Here is a 21,881-nt window from a genome sequence, read left to right on the forward strand (position 1 = left end):
AAAATGCTACATTTGCAGAAACAAGCTTGACTTGAAGCAGTTCAACACCACCACTTGGTCCAAGTTGTAATGCCTAATTTGTTAAGAGGGTGAAAATGTACAGACTCCCACACACATTCCTGGACAGGGCTCATAAGAACATACTTATTGTCTTTAGCAAAGTGGATAGAGCACAGGAGATATTAGTTAAATGTTTATATTAAATCAGTGTTTCTACTGATAGGATGTTGAACCAAACCACCAAGGTACCCTAATTAGTGAACCAGTCCTTCTTCAGCCTCCAAGAGGAGGAGTGTTTGTTCATGAATAAGCTGTTGTTACAGAGACAGTCATGTTGGTCATATTATCTTTGATATTTATGATACTGTTCTATCCTACAATATCTACTAAATTAGAAGGCATATTGGATTCAAGATACTTTTTCATTTGATATTTATTTTTTCATAGATTTAATATTTCCTTATGTTCTGACCTATTTGTATTAATAGATCCGAGCCTTCCCCCACCACAACAGGAAAGCATCTTGCGTTATAAATTAAAACCACTAATTAGTCTAGAACTTGAAATGCATTTTACCTAGAATCTATGATTTAAGTTACAGTATTTTAAATTTGACTTTGTGGGCAGGCCCAGACCTGACACCATTTCTCTCAGTCAGAGATTGAGAACCACATTCCTGTAGGGACATTTAACTTCTCTTTGAGCCACTGCTACTGCCAGCAACAGTTACCAAGACCCATCAGGAAGGGACTGGGACAACACCCTGGATGCTTATTTACCCAGCAAATATTAAGAACTGTCTATGTTAGGTGCTGGGGACATAATCCCTGCCCATAGAGGCCTTCTGTAGTGGAGGAGACAGACCAGAAACAGGCAATTACAGTTGAATGTGATTACTTCTGCAGTGAAGGAAATGTAGGCTGTTGTGGGAGGGCACCTTGAGAAGTTAAGGAAAGCTTCCTGGAAGAAGGGATATGTCTACACCAGTAACTCTGAAACGTTTTGGTCTTATAACCCCTTTACAAATACTTAAAACCTAAGGTTACTCAAGAGCTTTTCTCTATTTGGGTTATATCTATCAAAATTTATCATATTAGAAATTAAAAATTTAAAAATTGTAAAACTTTAAATTATATATTAACATATGTTTATGAAAAAACCCTACATTTTCCAAAGCAAAAATTTAGTGAGATGAGTGGCTTTGTTTTACATTTTTGTAAATCTCATTAATGTCTGACTTCGTAGAAGACAGCTAGATTCTCATATCTGCTTCTGCATATGCTCTGTTGCAAAATTGTGTTACATAGCCTCTGAAAAACTCCACTGTTCACTCATGAGACAATGAAAGTGAAAAAGGCAAATAATATCTTAGTATTATGAAACTTTGACTTCAGGAACCCCCTGAAAGGGCCTCAGAGATCACTAGGGGTGCTCAGACCACACTTTGAGAACCACTGGTCTCAACTAATCAAAATAGAAGCCAAGAGGAAGAGTTGGAGGGGAGAGGTAGAGGTTGTAGGGTTGAAGGGAAGAGATGGAGACATGGGCAGTGAGTACAGGATTAGCAGAGTCCTAGAAACCAAAGCCTGGCACATGATCCAGAGGGTTTTTACAGTTGTAGTAGTTACTGGTCTTAGGGGACATGGCACCTCAGGAAATGTATCTAACCCTCTAAGGCTTGAGAGGAGCGAGAGCCCACAAGTTAGCCATTAGTATGCGTGGAATACTCAGGAGTTGAGTATGAGTCCCAGAGGTTTGCTTTGTTCCAGTAGGGACCTTTCTTTACAAGGTTCCAATAAAAGTGTTTGTCTTTCTTTTTAACCACTTGTATGTACTGGAACCTGTACGTCAACCCAGTGTCTGGTTTTCTGTCGGCACATACCAGCCCCTTCAACCCAGAATGCTGACATAATCACAGGGCAGAGTTGGAGTTAAGAAGGGCTGCTTGCAAAGTGGGTGATCTGGGAGTATAATTCTGATTATGTCCAGAATATATGTGTAAGGGAATAGAAGACAGAAGTTGAACAGTAAATTTTGTACATTTTATAAAACATAAGCTTCCCACACACATCTTTGGGGATTTAAAAAGTTCAATTCTTAGTTATTTTGGTGAAGGTGTTTTCCCAACTTGACTCTGCCATACATTCTGATATGTACTGGGGGAGTGTTTTCTCTATTTGGAATAATTCTCCTATCACCTTTAAGATTGTAACCCCCTTGGTAAGGACTTTTGCTTGTCAAAAGTTAGCAGAGGATTTCTGAGGAAGACCAACATTGATTTACAAGTTAATTCCAAATGATAACATATGACTAAAAGGCATGTGTCATAATGGATACTCATTATCTGTCCTTCGAGAGTAATCATTGGGTAGAAGATTGGTAGTATGCTTATTCTGCTGCATTTGCAAAACTTCTGTCTGGTATAGGATAGTGAAACGTTACAAATATGAACTAAACTACATACACACACAATTCTAGCCAATTGGATTCTCAACCACACTTTTAGAATTTTTGGGATGAAGCGTATGTCAATGCTCTTGACCAGTGCTATCCAATAGAAATACGATGCAAGCTTCATATGAAATTTTAAATATTATAGCCACTGTAAAAAAGCAGATGCAGTAAAATTTAATAACATTTAACTTCAGTATATCCAAAATATTATCCTTTCAACATATGGTACTAGCCACATTTCAGGTGTTCAGTATCCATATATGGCTAGTGGCTATCATTGGACAGTGCAGCCCCAGAAGGTAATGTTTCCTGATTTCATTGAAATAAAGTCCTTTTCTTAGTTCCTTATAGTTTGTGACCAGTTTTCTCCTGGGATCTCCTGGTTCCAGTGTCCTAGTTAAACTGGTCTAGTTGATGTAGTCTAGTCATTCTGGGAGACAGACCAGAAATAGGCAATTACAGTTGAATGTGATGACTTCTACAATGGGGGAAGTGCTGCTGTGGGCACATGGGAGGGCACCATGAGAAGTTAAGGAAAGCTTCCTGGAAGAAGGGGTATGTCTAAACCAGTAGCTCTGAAACAGTGAGCTCATTTACAGAAAGGACATGAGGTACAGAAAGTACATCAAACAGACACTGGAAATCAAAGAAGACTACATATTCTCAGTTTCCAGACTGTCGGCTTTCCTGGTGAACACTAACTTCTGGCAAGCAATGAACAACAGTGGGTCTGTATCCACCAGACAGGTGTTACATCCTATGGGGGCCTACCCCCTTATCATCGGTGCTCCCATACCACATGTTTTTCCTGGTATCTACCAAGTCTCTCCACTCAGAATGATGACTGTTTCTAAAACAGCCCAACCCATTACTAACCATCTTTTCACTCTTGTAGACACAGCTCAAACCTAAACCTCCACCAAAAAGCATTGAGCCAGGAAGCATTGGAGAGTAGTGAAGATCATTTCCGTGCAGCTTACCTTCTGAAAGATGTGGCTAAGGAAGCCTATCAGGATGTGGCTTTTACACAGCAAGCCTCCCAGACATCTGTCATCTTCAAAGGAACAAGTCGAATGGGCAGTCTGGTTTACCCAATAACGCAAGTCCACAGTGCCAGCCTGGAGAGCTACAACTCTGGCCCCTTGAGCGAGGGCACCATCCTGGATTTGAGCACTACCTCGAGCATGAAGTCAGAGAGTAGCAGCCATTCTTCCTGGGACTCTGACGGGGTGAGTGAGGAAGGCACTGTGCTTATGGAGGACAGTGATGGGAACTGTGAAGGGTCGAGCCTTGTCCCTGGGGAAGATGAGTACCCCATCTGTGTCCTGATGGAGAAGGCTGACCAGAGCCTTGCTAGCCTGCCTTCTGGGTTGCCCATAACCTGTCATCTCTGCCAAAAGACATACAGTAACAAAGGGACCTTTAGGGCCCACTACAAAACTGTGCACCTCCGGCAGCTCCACAAATGCAAAGTACCAGGCTGCAACACCATGTTTTCGTCTGTTCGCAGTCGAAACAGACACAGCCAGAATCCCAACCTGCACAAAAGCCTGGCCTCATCTCCAAGTCACCTCCAGTAACAAGATGGCAAACCAAGTATGCTCAGATAAGCTTTTTTCATAATTCAGGAATAAAGTAGTCCATAGAAATGTTTCTGTTTCATATCATTTGGGGCGAGTCAGGCAAAAGTATTTGATTTGACTTTATAGTTTTCCACAGCACAATGAGCAAAAGACAAACCTCGTGGGAAGATGACACTGGGGCAGCCCTTCCTATTATTTTTTTAGCCCAAGAGGTCTTTCACTGATACAAGGAAAACTTGCAGAAATGCGATTTTTCCCAGATTTGTTTACATGTTCCCTGGGACAGATCCAGGTCTGCAGATCGACACCAGTGGGCCCAGGACCTGGGGGTGGCTTTAAATGAGGCTTGCAGTGTTAAGGGTCTTGGATAAGAAGGGTCCTGGGGAAGAAGACTCACTGTGGACAAGATACCAGTCCCAAAAATAGCATTTTCAGTTCCTTCTTCAATTAGTTTGAAATCCAGACCTGAGTTTGGAAGACTGATTTTTTGAGACCATCCCTGTGTTTGGAGTGGATAATTGTCCCTCCCCTCAGCCCTGCACCAAAGGTCTCATATGTTACCCCAGGGAGTTCTCAGAGGATTGGGTTGGCCTCTAACATGTTCCTTGTTAATTCTTGTTCTGTAACATGCATTCAAGAAGCTAGGGGGAAAATATCTCATGCACTTAAATAATGGTCTTCAATTTAATTTAAAAATATTTTGATAATATTTAATTTGTGCTTATGTGGTGTTTGGTGTGAGTGCAGATATTGCACTGTGTCACCTCTGGATCTCTGCTCAGAAGCAGAACAAGTGATGACCTAAATGTCAAAATCACTGCTCGTTTTCATTTGGTGAACTTCAAACTCTTCTTTTTGGTCACCTGTGGAATGAATGCAAGCATGATTTTGGCAGGAACATTTGTACATATTCTGCCATAGATAATGTGGTTCTGATGGTTGTTGTGTATTTTCAGTATCACTGGATCCCTCAGTCTTCACCGTTTTATAAACGTATAAGATTAGGATGAACTTTTGAATTTACTTGGTAGGAAAAAAAGTAGGACATTATTGCCATATTATATGTCTTAATATTTAACTTATTCTGAAATATATTCCACACTGTTACATACATTTTCCATGGTAGAAAGGAAGTTCAGTCAGTCCTGTGGAATGAAACCATCTCCTAAAATTCAGCATTTGCAGTATTCTAAAAGCCTGTGTAGGTACAAGGACATTGATTTTGTATTCGGAATTCAAGTTAACTATCTTTTAAATTCGTGGTTGATGTAAGTAATAAAAAACATTCTTAAAGTTGAGGGTTATAAGAGATATTATTTCTGTGGTCTAAAGGTTAAAAAGCCAACAACCTGTTACCAATTATTTCAACTTTTTTTGTTTTAATAAGTGTGACAACTTAAAACTTGTTTCTATTTAAAGTGAAATGTATCTTTCAACTGTTTAGTTACCCAGCTGTTTAATATTCCAGTCTTCCCAAAGTGAAAAGATTTGTATACAAATGTTTTCTATGATTTAATAAAAATATATGGCACACCTTTTGTTTAAAAAGGCAAACATTTGTAAAAATGGTTTTGTCATATGGGCTGCGTTTTGTACAAGTGTATATCCTTATGCACACACACAGAGATGCATTATGAATTTGACAGAGCTGAAAACCCTGGAGGGTGGGGGAGAGTTTGATGGACAGGGAAGAGTGTCAGTAACTACTGACACATCAAACAAAAGTTGCAGAAATTAATGAGTTCAAAAAGAAATGAAGTGGTTACTTCATTGGGAGGGGGATTTGGGTGTGCTGATCTTTTATCAAGAAAAATACAGCGCGGTCCCGCTGGCTTATGCCCGTAATCCCAGCACTTTGGGAGGCCAAGGCGGGCAGATTACTTGACATCAGGAGTTCGAGACTAGCCTGGCCAACATGGCGAAACCTTGTCTCTACTAAATATACAAAAAATTAGCCGGGCACAGTGGTGCATTCCTGTAATCCCAGCTACTCGGGAGGCTGAGGCATGAGAATCACTTGAACCCGGGAGGCAGAGGTTGCGGTGAGCTGAGATCGCGCCACTGCACTTTTGCCTGGCAACAGAGCAAGACTCCATCTCAAAAAAAAAAAAGTGATTTAAAAAAAAAATACAGTGCTATCAAAGAGAAGTCTCCAAATGCTCCAAATAGAGTGCAGTGAAAAAAATGTTAAGCCTCTTCTTAAAAATGCAGGTTTTTTTAAAAAACAGATTTTTGTAACTTTCAATTTTTTCACCTTTTTTCCTAGTCTTCCAATATATAGATAAGAGTATGATCCTATCTACCCATCCAGCCCCACTCTCAGTTGATGTTCTTGCTTCATATTTCACTGGGAGAAAAGTTATCAGAGGGAAACTAAACACATCTACCATCATCTGTACTGTTCTCCCCCTACTCTAAGCCCTGTCTCCTTTCTGAATGATTGCAGTTGCCTCTTAACTGATCTGTTGTTTCCATTCATACATTCTACAATGGCCAAAGTGGTCCTTCTAAGATGTACAACAGATGATGTAGTGCCTCATCTCAAAACCATCCAGTGGTTTCCCTTAACAGTTAGTATAAAATCCAGTCTCCCAAGGCTTACAGCTTTGTCATTTGGAAGGTTCCCACCCCTGCTACTTCTCCATCCCCTTTTCCCACTAGTCTCCTTACATTTTATCTGTTACCAGCTTTATCTTCCTTCTCCCACAGTTCTTCTAAAACCACTTTGCAAGATCCCACCCCACCAACTCTCCATATTCACAGTAGCTGGCCTCACTGCCTACTCTCGGATAATTGAGAGACCTCCTCCCCCATTGCCCACCACCTCCTTTTCAGTTTGTGTATAATGACACCCATCTTCATGTGGTCATATCTGCCTCAACCTCCTGAAAATCCACCTTATGCCTGGTGGGCCATCACAGTAAGCTGCAAACATCTCTATGAGAAAGTTACCAGGATCCCACCACCACCCATTTTGCTGTCACATTCAGAACCATCATGATCTCCCTGGGCTCAACACCTGTCATTGAGGGATCTGAAATTCCCTGGCTCAGCCTTTCTGGTTTTATCCACTTGCGCCTATAAGGGGCTGTGTTTGGGTCCTCCATGATGCCGATGCCAACAGGGCTAAATGTGCATGGATTTTATTAAGATAAATTACTTTGAGATAAAATAGCCGGGCTGGGCACAGTGGCTCACGCCTGTAATCCCAGCACTTTGGGAGGCCGAGGCAGGTGAATCACAAAGTCAGGAGATCAAGACCATCCTGGCTAACATGGTGAAACCCCGTCTCTACTAAAAATACAAAAAAATTAGCCGGGGGTGGTGGCAGGTGCCTGTAGTCCCAGCTACTTGAGAGGCTGAGGCAGGAGAATGGCATGAACCGGGGAGGCAGAGCTTGCAGTGAGCTGAGATTGCGCCACTGCACTCCAGTCTAGGTGACAGAGCAAGACTCCGTCTAAAAAAATTATATATATATATATATATATATATATATATATATATATATATATATATATGGAGAGAGAGAGAGAGCCAAGGAAAGCTGGGAGAGCCAGCCTGTGCAACAGAGTTTTGGCTCTCAGTGAAGGGGAGAGGGAGGGAAGGTCAGGTGAAAGTATCCAAAGCTGACACAGTCTGAGGAAGTTCAGGAAGGCCATAAGGAGCTCTTGAGCCAAGGTCAACCATCAGAGTAGTCCTGCGTCTCCGGGGAATGGGTTCCCCACAATTATATTCCTGCCATGATCAGTCATTGGCTTTGAGCAGCCCATGGGAAGGGTGCCACAGAGCAAGTGTTAACAGTGGATTTCAGAGTATAGTAGGGGGAGCCCTTGGCCAAATCTTACCTTTCTAAAGCCCCTATATGCTGTTAAAGGTGCATTCAAACCAATACTTAACTTTTCTCTGGACTCAAAAGAAGTTTCTCTATTCTTTCTGAAGCCTGATGCCCTCACTTCACCCCTTTAGCTGCCTCAAGGGTGTGGTGGCAGCCCTTCTTTCCCATTCATTATCAAACTCATCCTTTCCATCTCTCTAGGATGGCTCCATCTCTCTAGTTTATGACATTTGCAGATCTCTCTCATCTTAATGATTAAAAGAAAGAAAAAGACAGCCTTCTGGACCCTGATTACTGATCCCTTCTAGTGATATTCTCTCCTCCTCCTTCTACAGCCAAGGACCTTAGAATAGCAGATTTGCCTCTCCCCTAATCACTGCACTCTTGTTTCTTCCCCTTACCCTTTAGGGTCCCTTACCATTTAGGAAACCAAGGTTCCCAGTGACTTCCTAATGGCCACATCCAAAAAGACACATTTGGTTCTTCGGTGTCCCCTAGTCTTGTTCTTGACCTATTCCTCTCCTCACTCTCATTCTTTCTCCTAGCTTGTCTCATTCATTCCCATGACTTTACTGTCTGTAGGCTGGTGCCTCCTAAGTCTACCCCTCCAACAGAGTCCCTCCATAGCTGCACTCCTGACTAGCACATACCTACTGGATATCACAGAATAATCCACAGCATCTCCAGCCCAACTTGTCCCAAACTCAGTTTGTCATTTCACCACCAATCAACCATTTTCCTCCTCCTGTTTCCTTGGATTGAAGAATGGTGCCACCACCCACCCAGCCAACCCAAACTAAAAACCCAGGGTCAATACCAGGAATGGTTAAGAGCATGGCTCTTCAGGTCGCTGGGGTCAAACCTTGGCTACTCCACATACTAAATGAGTGGCCTTGTCCAAGTCACAGCTTTTTGGGTCTCAGTTTCTTCGTCTGTATAATGAGGATAAAAACAACGCCTGTAATCCCAGCACTTTGGGATGCCGAGGCAGGCAGAACGCTTGAGGCCAGGAGTTTGAGACCAGCCTGGCCAACACAGTGAAATCCTGTCTCTACTAAAAATACAAAAATTAGCTGGGTGTGGTGGCGCACCCCTGTAGTCCCAGCTACTCAGGAGGCTGAGGCACAAGAATCACTTGAACCCCGGAGACAGAGGCTTCAGTGAGCCGAGGTCACACCGCTGCACTCCAGCCTGGACAACAGTGCAAGATTCTGTCTCAAAAAACAAACAAACAAAAACAGTCTCACCCCTCCCCCCCAAAAAGAAAAGGTACTGATCAGAATTAAAACACCCATCAACGATAACAAAATAGTCTGTACTTTAGTGGTTTGTGATGAGGCTCAAATGACAAGGTGTTTATGAAGCACTTAATGCCTGGAACATAAGCACTCAACAGATGTTAACTACAATGTCTTCGTCATCCTCATCATCATCACTATCCTAGGCTTCTTTTATTTCATTCCCTATAGCCAGCAATCAGTTGCCAAATCCCAACAAGTCTACCTACCAAAAAACACTCTAAAACCCCTTTTCATGTGCGTAATCAATGTTAGTTCAACAAGACAATCCTCTCCTTCTTTCTCTTCCTTCTCTAAGGCTATCTCAACAGCCTTTTGACTTACTCTCAAATCCATCCTTCTGATGATGTCCCCAGGGGGTTCTACAGTAACAGAAAATCCTTTGTGACCATACCTGGCCTCAGCAGGCTGACCCCAGCCCTTGCTCCACAGTCTCAGCTGGTCAGCTGCCTATGACCATGCATGTATTGCTGGCTCTGCGGGAGCTGCCTTTGCAGTCCCCCATAACCCTTGAGCCTCCCCTTGAGCCTCAGCTCAGGTATCATCATTTCCAGGAAGCCTCTTTTCACTCCTTCCCCCACAGTGCTGGGCGAGCCTATGGCACCGTGTGATCGAGGTTTGCTTACAGACTTGCTTTACCACCGCCCCCCAACCTCATTTGCAGTCCTACTGTCAGCACTCCCCCGTCAACAAGGGGCTTTACCCGTGGCCTCCAGTTTTCAATCAACAGATCTATTGAGAACCCACCTACTATGTGCCTAGCACTGTTAATCTATGGTGGTAAGTATAATATACACCGTCCCTGCCCTTGTCCACAAGGCTCTGAAAATGTATTTACACCCTACCCTAGCAAGGGTCCAAGAATATATGGGCACAGATATGGCAGATTGTCTATTTTAGGTTGTCTTTTTCCTGAGTGACCTGATTCACTCACATCCTGATTTTGCCTCATTTCTTAAAATCTACCTCTATTAGGAAAGTTTATAAGCCACTGATTCTTTTTTCCTTTATGATAAAATTTGCATAACATAAAATTTACCATTTTAACCATTTTAAAGTATACAGTTCAGTGGCATTTAGTCCATTCACAATGTTGTGCAACCATCACCTCTATCTAGTTAAAAAGCATTCCATCACCCCAAAATAAAACCCTGTACCCATTAAGCAGTTTTCCCCTCGCAGCAGCCCCTAACAACCACTAATCTACTTTCTGCTTCTATGGATATGCTTATACTTGATATTTCCTGTAAGTGGAATCATAAAAGCCAGCCTTTTGCAACTGGCTTCTTTTACTTAGTATAATATTTTCAAGCTTCATTCCAGTTGTAACATATATCATTCCTTCTTATTGCTACATAGTATTTCATCATGTGGATATGACATATCCATTTTAATTTGTTTATCCATTCATCAGCCAATGGACATTGGATAGTTTCCATTTTTTGGCTATTATGAATAATGCTGCTATGAACATTCATGTACAAGTTTTTGTGTGGACATATGTTTTCAGTTCACCTGGGTATATACCTAGGAGTGGAATTGCTGGATCATATGGTAACTGTGTGTTTGACTTTTTGAGAAACTGCCAGACTGTTTTCCTAAGGTCACTGATTCTTAAACATAGCTACACACTGGAATCACCTGGGCAACTTTTAGAAAGTGCTGTTTCCTAGGTCCCACCCTCGGAGGTTCTGATGTAATTGGTCTACTTTGTGGCCTGGGCAGGGGGAGTTTCAAAGTTTCCCAGGTGATTTTCCCCAGCCTGGGTTGAGAATTTCTGATATAGACGAAGGGGACTCAGAGGTGTTGTATGCATCAATAACTCTTGAATCTGCCCTCTGAAGCCAGTGTTTTTAGATCTGTTTGATTGTGAGAATTTTCTGGGACACTTAATAAAAATACGTATTCTGGGCAGGTGCAGTGGCTCATGCTTGTAATCCCAGCACTTTGGGAGGCCAAGGCTGGAGGATTGCTTGAGCCTGGGAGTTTGAGACCACCCTGGGCAATATAGCGAGACCTCATCTCTACAAATAATAAACAAAATTAGCTGGGCATGGTGGCACATGCCCGTAGTCCCAGCCACTCAGGAGGCTGAGGTAGGAAAATCACTTGAGCCTGGGAGGTTGAGGCTGCAGTGAGCCATGATCACACCACTGCACTCCAGCCTGGGCAACAGAGTGAGACCCTGTCTCAAAACAAACAAACAAACAAACAAAAACAACCTAGGCCCTTCTTCTGGAAATGTCCTACGTAGAGGGTCTCAGAAGGGTACTGGGAATCTGAAGGTTCAACATACACTTCAGGTGTATTTTATGATCTGGCAAATTTCAAAGCAATATCTTAGATCCTCCTTGTTTCTTAAAATGTGGGCCCTGACCAGTATCGTCAGTATCACCTGGAGCTTGTAAGCAATGCAAATTCTAACAACAACTAAATCAGAACCTGCATTTTAACAATTCTGCAGTGACTGTAAGCACATTAATAACTTAGAAGCACAGTGTTAGACTACCAGCCTCAAGTAGTATAGTCCCCAAACAAGCGGTTCTCATACTTGAGCATGCCTTAGATTCTCCGAAAGGCTCATTAAAACACAAGTTGCTCCCAGAGCATCTGATTAAGAAGGTCTGAGATGGGGCCCAAAAATTTCCATCTGTAATAAATCCCTGGTGGTGATGATGTGCCATACTGGGGACTACAGTTTGAGAATTTCTGGTCCCTCGTCTGGACCACAATTTCTCAAACTTGGCACTATTGACATTTTTGGACCAGATCATTCTTTCTTGTAGGGAATTGTCCTGTGTTTTGTAAGATGTTCAGCTGCTTCCCTGGTCTCTACCCACTAAATGCCATAGCACCCCCAAAATTATGACAACCAAAAATATCTCCACGCATTGTCAAACATTCCCTGATGGGAGTGGGTGACAAAATAGCCCCCAGTTGAGAATCACTGGTCTAGACTCTTCTTAAAAGGGAAAAGTCCTGCTACTCATTCCGTTCATGGGAAGAAAAGACTCAGTCCCTGACTTGGGCAGCCTCTCTCAGCCTCTCCTCCCACCTCCTCAGATGCTGGGGCATCTACAGAGGAGCTTGAGACCCCTGAGGGAAAACCCCTTTGGACCAGGATTTCCTCATCTGGGGAAATGAGAGCCTGTTCTTAGCTCCCTGGCAATCGTGGGGCTAGAAGAGAAGCGTCTGACTGAGTCTCTGGACACCAGCTGTGCATTCCTAAGCAGGTAGCCCAGCCTGTCACCCCCCTTCTCACCCACAACTCTCTTTTTTTCTTTATTTGTCGGTTCACAATGCCTCCACGTTTATCTATTGAAATGTGTGGGTTGTTCACTGTCCCTATGCTTCTATCTACTTATTGAAATGTGTGCATGTTGGTTCACAGTGTCTCAAAATCTACATATTTATTGAAATGTGTGGTTGGCTCAGTGTGCTTCAACGTCTTTTGCTCTTTCTTCTGCAAGACATGCTCTGGCTGATCATTAAAGCCAGATCAGTCAAGAAAGTTTAAAAGCAGCCACAGGCAAACTGTTTAAAGAACAGAATGCCTATTGGTCACCTGATTCTTTTAAAACTACACCCTAGAAATCTGTGTGATTGGGAATTTTAATTAGTCTGAATTGCTATACTTATGTTCTTTGCAGAGAGCTAAGACTACTGAAAAAAAATTTTTTTTTTTTTAAAGGAGCTTCCTAGCTTTCCAATCTTTGATTCTGGTTAGCATTTCAGATTGTTAGGAAATAGTGCCCTCTGCTGGAATTACTTGGTTATTGCAATAGGCATTGTGCGCTACTTCTGAGTCCTTTCAGACCTCCGAGATGTACTATGTTTGGAAAGTCCCCTGGTGACCCCATGTACCTCTTCCAGTTACAAGGCTAGCTGAAAAGAGGACATATTTTCTGAATGGTCTTAATCCTGCTTCCAGGAATTGAGTGCCTCAGCCTAGAACATTGGATTGGAGTAGGTTTCCCACGGGCTTCCCCCGCAACTCCCGAGATGGCATTTGCCTTCCCGGAGAAGAAGCTGAATCCAGAGCCCCTCCGGGTCACCAGCCACACCACACGCAGAGGACTGATGTGGTGGAAAGAACACGTTTGGGGACTCGAGGGTCCTGGCTTCAGCTTCCACCTCTGCACATCCCTAGCTGTGGGGCCTTAAACATCTCTAATGCTGGAGCCCTCATTTCCCCATCTGTAAAATTGCCGTTTCAGACTGTACTTTGAGGGTTTCTAGGGAACCTCACAGGTGCCTCACAGGCCGTTCTGGAGGGAGAGCTAAAGAGGAGATAAGAAGTAGCTTGGACAGCTCCCAAGCACCACACGAGCTCCTTCCACTTCCATCTGGTTTCATGTACATTTAATATTTTGTTTTGTGTTCTGCGGCTAAAAAAGACTTTCCTCTTGAAAACCATGCAGTAGGTGACCTCTAGAATTCTTCCAGCACTTTCTCTGATTCCTACCATGAGTGTTTCTGTGAGGAGGTGTGTCTGTGTGTTAAGTTGCTCTAACCTGCACCACCCTGCCCTGCTTTTTGAGCCAAGTTAAGGAGAATGGTAAGGGCTGAGGGTGTTCTCTGTCTTCTTCCTGAAGAGCATCCAGCCCAAAGTAAATGTTCAGTATGTGTGATAAAAATGGCTCCTTCAAATTTACAGCCCTAAATGCCCACATCAAAAAGTTAGAAAAATCTCAAATTAACAACCTGACATCACAACTGAAAGAACTAGAGAAGCGAGAGCAAACCAACCTCAGAGCTAGCAGAAGACAAGAAATAACCAAAATCAGAGCTGAACTGAAGGAGATTGAGACATGAAAAACCATTCAAAAGATCAACGAATCCAGGAGCTGGTTTTTTGAAAAAATTAATATGGAAGACTGCTAGCTAGACTAAGAAAGAAGAACCAAATAAACTTTGTCATTTACAGAAATACAAATAACCATCAGAGACTACTATGAACACCTCAATGCAAACAAACTAGAAAAATCTAGAAGTAATGAAGAAATTCCTGGACATATACACCCTCCATAGCTGAACCAGGAAGAAATTGAATCCCTGAATAGACCAATAACAAGCTCCAAAATTGAATCAGTAATAGGTAGCCTGCCAACCAAAAAAACCCCAAGGCTAGACAGATTCACAGCTGAATTTTACCAGATGTACAAAAAAGAGCTGGTACCATTCCTGCTGAAACTATTCCAAAAAATTGAGGAGGAGGGACTCCTCCCTAACTCATTCTGTGACACCAGAATCATCCTGATACCCAAACCTTGTAGACACAACAAAAAAGAAAACTTCAGGCCAATATCCTTGATGAACATTGATGCAAAAATCATCAACAAAATACTAGCAAACCAAATCCAGCAGCACATCAAAAAGCTTACCCACCACAATCAAGTAGGTTTTATCCCTGGGATGCAAGTTTGGTTCAAAATATGCAAATCAATAAATATGATTCATCACATAAACAGAACTAAAGACAAAAACCACATGATTGTCTCAATAAATGCAGAAAAGCCTCAATAAAATTCAACATCCCTTCATGTTAAAAACTCTCAACAAACTGGGTATTGAAGAAACATACCTCAAAATAATAAGAGTCATCTATGACAAACCCACAGCCAACATCACACTGAATGGGCAAAATCTGGAAGCATTCATCTTGAAAACTGGCTCAAGACAAGGATGACTTCTCTTTGCACTCCTATTCAACATAATATTGAAAGTCCTGGCCAGAGCAATCAGGCAAGAGAAAGAAATAAAGGGCATCCAGATAGCAAGAGAGGAAGTCAAACTATCCCTATTTGCAGACAACATGATTCTATATCTAGAAAACCCCACTCGGCCCAAAAGCTCCTTGAACTGATAAACAACTTCAGCAAAGTCTCAGGATACAAAATGAATGTGCAAAAATCACCAGCATTCCTTTACACCAACAACAGTCAAGCTGAGAGCCAAATCAGAAACACAATCCCATTCACAATTGCCACTAAAAGAATAAAATACCTAGGAATACAGCTAACCAGGGAGGTAAAAGATCTTTACAAAGGGAATTCTAAAACATTGCTCAAAGAAATCAGAGATGACACAAACAAATGGAAAAAATTCCATGCTCGTGGACAGGAAGAATCAATATAATTAAAATGGCTATACTGCCCAAGGCAATTTACAGATTCAGTGCTATCCCTATCAAACTACTAATGATATTCTTCGCACAACTAGAAAAAACTATTTTAAAATTCATATGGAACCAAAACAGACCCTGAATTGCCAAGGCAATCCTAAGCAAAAAGAACAAAGCTGTAGGCATCACGCTACCCAACTTCAAACTATATTACAGGGCTACAGTAACCAAAACAGCATGGTATTGGCACAAAACCAGACACATAAGACCAATGCAACAGAATAGAGAGCTCATAAATAAGACCACACATCTACAACCATCTGATCCTCAACAAAACTGATAAAAACAAGCAATGAGGAAGATTCCTTATTCAACAAATGGTGCTGGGAGAACTGCTAGCCATAAGCAGAAGATTAAAACTGGACCCCTTTCTTATACCATATACAAAATCAACTCAAGATTGATTAAAGACTTAAATGTAAAACCTAAAACTATCAAAACCCTAGAAGACAACCTAGGCAATACCATTCTGGACACAGAAACTGGCAAAGATTTCATAATAAACATGCCAAAACCAATTGCAACAAAAGCAAAAATTGACAAATGGGACCTAATTAAGCTAAGGAGTTTCTGCACAGCAAAAGAAACTATCAACAGAGTAAGCAGAAAACCTACAGAATGGGAGAATGTATTTGCAAACTATTCCTCTGACAAAGGTCTAATATCCAGCTCTATAAGGAGCTTAAACAAATTTACAAGAAAAAGTTCCCATTAAAAAGTGGGCAAAGGACACGAACAGGCACTTCTCAAAAGAAGACATACATGTGGCTGACAAGCATATGACAAAAAGCTCAACATCACTGATCATTAGAGAAATGCAAATCAAAACCACAATGAGATACCATCTCACACCAGTCAGAATGGCTATTTTTAAAAAGTCAAAAAATCACAGATGCTGGCAAGGCTGCAGAGAAAAGAGAATGCTTATACACTGTTGGTGAGAGTATAAATTAGTTCAACCATTGTGGAAAGCAGTGCAGCGATTCCTCAAAGAGCTAAAAACAGAACCACCATTCAACCCAGCAATCCTATTACTGGGTATATACTCAAAGGAATATAAATCGTTCTATCATAAAGACACATGCACGCATATGTTCATTGCAGCACCAGTCACCACAGCAAAGACATGGAATCAACCTAAATGCCCATCAATGGTAGAATGGATAAAGAAAATACGGTACCTATGCACCATGGAATACTATGCAGCCATAAAAAATAATGAGATCATGTCCTTTGCAGCAACATGGAAGGAGCTAGAGGCCATTATCCTTAGCAAACTAATGCAGAAACAGAAAACCAAATACCACATGTTCTCACTCATAAGTGGAAGCTAAATGATGAGAACATGTGGACACAAAGAGGGGAAAAGCAACAGACATAGGTCCTATCTGAGGGTGGAGGTTGGCAGGAGGAAGAGAATCAGAAAAAAATAACTATTGGGTACTAGGCTTAGTACCTCTAGCTAACTTTATTATAAGAATACAGTGTCTAATACATGTAACATACAAAATATGTGTTTTAACAACTGTTTATGTTATCTGTAAGTCCTCTGGTCAATTGTAGGCCATTAGTAGTTAAGTTCAGTTCTGGGGAGTCAAAAGTTACACGTGAATTTTCCATGGTGTGGAAGGGGTCAGTGCCCCTAGCCCCTGTGTTGTTTAAGGGTCAACTCTACTTCTTGTTGCTTTATCTTCCATTCTAGGCATCATCTTTTTCTTCCTACTTTAAAAAATGAAGATTTAAGTCTGCTGTTTATGAACAATAACTTTTTAGAAAGTTATCACTATGCCTATTGAAATTCTTTAATTGAATCAATAGTAGCTGCTGGAAAAATCCAATTGTCTTAGTCATGAAAGACCCAAATCTCAATGTTAAATACCTGAGAGGATTCCAAGCAAAAAGTTCGGGGATAAACTGAGCCAACCCCACTGTTTCATTACTAACAATAAACTATCTCGATTAATAAGTCCTTGTAGTCTTGAAAAGTACCATATAGTTTCTATACAGTTCACTTAATGTAGTTAATTTTCACATCAGCCCTGCAAGGGCAGCTCTGTTTTACAGGTCAGCAAGGAACAACTGGGAGAGTTCCCAGGCTTAGCATTTCTCCCGCTATACCACATGACCTCTGGGCTCAGAAAAAAAGGACACACGGGAAGTGAGAGCCCTCAGCTGTCTGCTCTCTCAGCTTTCAGAACCAGTCCCGCTGTCCTTTCCTCCTTCACTTTCCACTCTCCCTCTTCCTGAGCTGGGTCAATGGACCAAAACGTGGAGGCTTGCTTGAGTTTCTGGGTGAGCAGTTCTCCTTGGCTGGTTGGTCATGGGCATTCAACCCAGCCAGGTGCTCTTACTCAGCTCCACTTTCATTGCCCACAGCTCGGACCCCACTCGGTTCTTCCAAAGCTAGTCAAGTGAGGACTCTGCTGGCCGCTGACAGGGACAGCCTGAGGTCAGGATGTGCAGTAGGGTGTACCCTGAATAGCTTCCTGAAGGACAGGGAGAAAAACCTATTGCACAATGCTTGAGTGAAAAAATAAACACGTATGATAGTATGACTTTTGTTAAAGAAGGAAGGAGCTTCTCTGACCCAATATCCAAGCCACCAGAGTAGAGATCTAAGGATATGAAGAAGTGTTAGCTTTTCCTAAATATTGGGAATTTTTTCCTGAATGCAAAAGTAATACGAACTAATGGGAGGTAGGGCGGGAGGAGGTGCATGGAAACAGTAAAAGACAAAGATTAAAAAAAGATCACTCTAATGCTACCACCCTGCCAGCATCCTTCCATCTTCTTCCTTTCTTTTGTTAAAAGAAAAAAAGTGTTTGTTTAATCATCTACTTTTCATTTTTATCTAAGTAATATATGCACGTAATTTTTAAAGTCAACTAGCACCAAAAAGCTTTTACAATAATTGGAATTCCCTGACCCCCACTGCCTCCCTACCCCAGTATAAATTAAGTTTATAATTGTGTACATTTATAGGGAACAAAGTGATGTTATGATTTATGAATACAAAGTGGAATAATTAAATAAGGCTAATTAACATATTCATCACCTAAAATACTTATGTTTTATAGTGAAAACATTTGAAATTTACTCTCCTAGTAATTTTGAAATGTACAAAACACTATTATTAACTATATTCACCATGCTCTGCAATAGATCTCAAAAAAAAAAAAACCTCATTCCTCCTCATTGAGATTTCGTACCCTTTAACCATCATTTCTCCATTTTCCCCTTACCCCACTATTTGGAGTTATGCTTGATTCCATAGCTTGGCCATTGTGGACAGTGCTACAATGACAATGGAAGTCCAGACATCTCTTCAACAAACTGATTTCAAGTATTTTAAGTAAATACCCATAAGTGGGATTGCTGGATCATATAGTAATTCCATTTTTAGTTTTTTGAAGAACATCTATATAGTTTTCCATAATGACTGTACCAATTTACATCCCCACCAACAATGTACAAGGGTCCCTTTTCTCCACATCCTCACCAATACTTGCTATCTTTTGTCTTTTTGATAATAGTCATTCTGACAGGTGTGAAATATCACGTTGTGGTTTCAACTTGCATTTCCCTAGTGATTATCAATATCAAGCATTTTTTCATATACTGTTGGGCATTTGTATGCCTTCTTTTGAGAAATATCTGTTTAAGTCCCTTGCCCATTTTTAAATTATTTTGTTTGTTTGTTTTCTTGCTATTGAGTTGAGTCCCTTATATATTTTGTATATTAACCCCTTATCAGATATGTGGCTTGGAAATATTTTCTCCCACTCTGTAGGTTGTCTCTTCACACTGTCAATTGTTTCCTTAGCTGTGCAGAAGCTTCTTAATTTGACATAATCCCATTGTCTATTTTTGCTTTTGTTGCCTGCCCTTGTGAGGCCAAATTCAGAATATTATTGGCCAGACCAATGTTGTATAGTTTTCCCTCTGTTTTCTTTCAGTAGTTTTACAGTTTCTGATCTTATGTTTCAATCTTTATTCCATTTTGAGTTGATTTTCATATATGGTGTGAGATAAGGATCCAATTTCATTCTTCTGCATATGGATTTCAAGTTTTCTAAAACCATTTGTTGAAGACTATCCTTTTCCAGTTGTGCATTCTTGGCAGCTTTATTTAAAGCCAATTGACTATACATGCATAAGTTCATTTCTGGGCTCCTTATTCTATTGCATTGGTTGATATGCCTATTTTTTGCCAGTACCATACTGTTTTAATTGCTATGGCTCTGTAGTATAGTTTTCAGTTGGGTAGTGTGACACCTCTCCAGCATTGTTCTTTTTGTGCATGATTTTCTTGACTACTCAGGGGGTTTTGTGGTCCCATATGAATTTTAGGTTGCTTTTTTTGTTTCTATGAAAACTGACATTGGAATGTTGATAGAGATTGAATTGAATTTGTAGATTGCTTTGGGTAGCATGGATATTTGAACAATATTAATTCTTCCACTCAATGAACACAGGATATCTTTCTATTTATTTATGTATACCTCAATTTGTTTTTCCTTTTTTTTTTTTTTTTTGAGACAGAGTCTTGCTCTGTCACCTGGCTGGAATGCAGTGGCACAGTCTTGGCTAACTTCAACCTCCGCCTCCTGGATTCAAGAAATTCTCCTGCCTCAGCCTCCCCAGTGGCTGGGACTACAGGCGTGCACCACCATGCACAGCTAATTTTTGTATTTTTAATAGAATTGGGGTTTCACCATGTTGGCCAGAATTGTCTTGATCTCTTGACCTCGTGATTTGTCCACCTTGGCCTCCCAGAGTGCAGGGATTACAGGTTTCTTTTTTTTTTGAGACGGAATCTTGCTCTGTTGCTCAGGCTGGAGTGCAGTGGCGCGATCTTGGCTCACTGCAAGCTCCGCCTCCTGGGTTCATGCCATTCTCCTGCCTCAGCCTCCCAAGTAGCTGGGACTACAGGCACCCGCCGCCATGCCAGACTAATTTTTTTTTTTTTTGTATTTTTAATAGAGATGGGGTTTCACCATGTTAGCCAGGATGGTCTCCATCTCCTGACTTCGTGATCTGCCCACCTTGGCCTCCCAAAGTGCTGGGATTACAGGCGTGAGCCACTGCACCCAGCCCAATTTCTTTTATAGTTTTTTGTATATAGGTTTTTCACCTTCTTGGTAAATTTATTCCTAAGCATTTTATTTATTTTTATAACTATTTAAGTGAAACTATTCTTTTTGGATAGTTCATTATAAGCGTATAGAAATACTACTGATTCTTTTTCTTTTTTTTTTTTTTTTTTTGAGACAGAGTCTCACTCTGTCACTCAGGCTGGAGTGCAGTGGTGAATCTCGGCTCACTGCAACCTCTGTCTCCTGGGGTCAAGCAATTCTCCTGCCTCGGCCTCCTGAGTAACTGGGATAATAGGCACCTGCCATCACGCCTGGCTTATTTTTGTATTTTTAGTAGAGATGGGGTTTCACCATGTTGGCCAGGCTGGTCTCCAATTCCTGACCTCAGGTGATCCACCCACCTCGGCCTCCCAAAGTGCTGGGATTACAAGCAAGAGCCACCATGCCCAGAACGACAATTTCACTTCTTCCTTTGCTATTTGGATGCCTTTCATTTCTTTCTCTTGCCTAACTGCTCTGTCAAGGACTTATACTACCGTGTTGAATAGGAAAGGCAAGAGTGGACATCCTTGTCTTATTCCATGTTTTAGAGGAGAGACTTTCAATTTTTCCCCATTGAGTATAAAGTTAGATGTGGACTTCTTGTACGTGGCTTTTATTGTGTTGAGGTACATTCCTCTATACCTAATTTAATGAGAGTTTTTATCCATGAAAAGATGTTGAATTTTGTCTAAGCCTTTTTCTGCATCTAAGAGATAATCATATAGTTTTTGTTCTTCATTCTGTTAATGCGATGTACCACGTTTATTAATTTGCATATATTGAACCAATATTGCATCCCAGGAATAAATTCCATTTGATCACGGTGGATGAACCTTTTAACGTGTTATTGAATTCAGTTTGCTAGTGTTTTGCTGATAATTTTTGCATCTGTGTTCATCAAGAATGAACAAGGATGTGTTTCTTTCCTTTATTCTGCTGCCTTTGGGCTTAGTTTGTTCTTTTTCTAGTTCCTTAACATTAACTTGTTTGAGTTTTTTTTTCTGATGTAGGCATTTATTGCTATTAACTTTCCTCTTGGAACTGCTTTTGCTATATCCCATAAGATTTTGGTATGGTGTCTTTTTATTAAGATAAAATTATCTCAAGATCTTTTAAGTTTTCTCTTGTAATTTCTTTATTGACCCATTGGTTGTTCAGGAGCATGTTTAATTTCCATGTATTTGTGAATTTTCCAAAATTCCTCCTGTTATTGATTTCTAGTTTCATATGATTGTGGTCAGAAAAAGATACTTTATATGATTTCAATCTTCTTAAATTTTCTAAGGCTTGTTTTGTGCCCTAACATGTGATCTATCCTAGAGAATGTTCCATGTGTGCTTGAGAAGAATGTATATTCTGTTGCTATTGGGTGGAGTGTTCTGTTATGTC

The 21,881-nt window shown here is 41.1% G+C and overlaps 1 protein-coding gene across 3 annotated transcripts in view; it reads left to right on the forward strand.

Moving 5' to 3' along the window:
- The window catches only part of BNC1 (basonuclin zinc finger protein 1), a 28,858-nt gene extending 23,261 nt beyond the window's left edge, over positions 1-5,597 (forward strand). For 2 of the 3 annotated variants that reach the window (XM_034939295.4, XM_008968227.5), the window contains exon 5: positions 3,350-5,597. In XM_034939295.4, the coding sequence (XP_034795186.2) occupies positions 3,350-4,034 (685 nt within the window). In that variant the 3' untranslated portion in view covers positions 4,035-5,597. The remainder of the gene's footprint in view (positions 1-3,349) is intronic. The other variant, XM_034939296.3, reaches the window with a different exon arrangement.
- The last annotated feature ends 16,284 nt before the right edge of the window (positions 5,598-21,881 follow it).

This window comes from Pan paniscus, chromosome 16 (assembly GCF_029289425.2).
Source record: "Pan paniscus chromosome 16, NHGRI_mPanPan1-v2.0_pri, whole genome shotgun sequence".
NCBI classification, from domain to species: domain Eukaryota; kingdom Metazoa; phylum Chordata; class Mammalia; order Primates; family Hominidae; genus Pan; species Pan paniscus.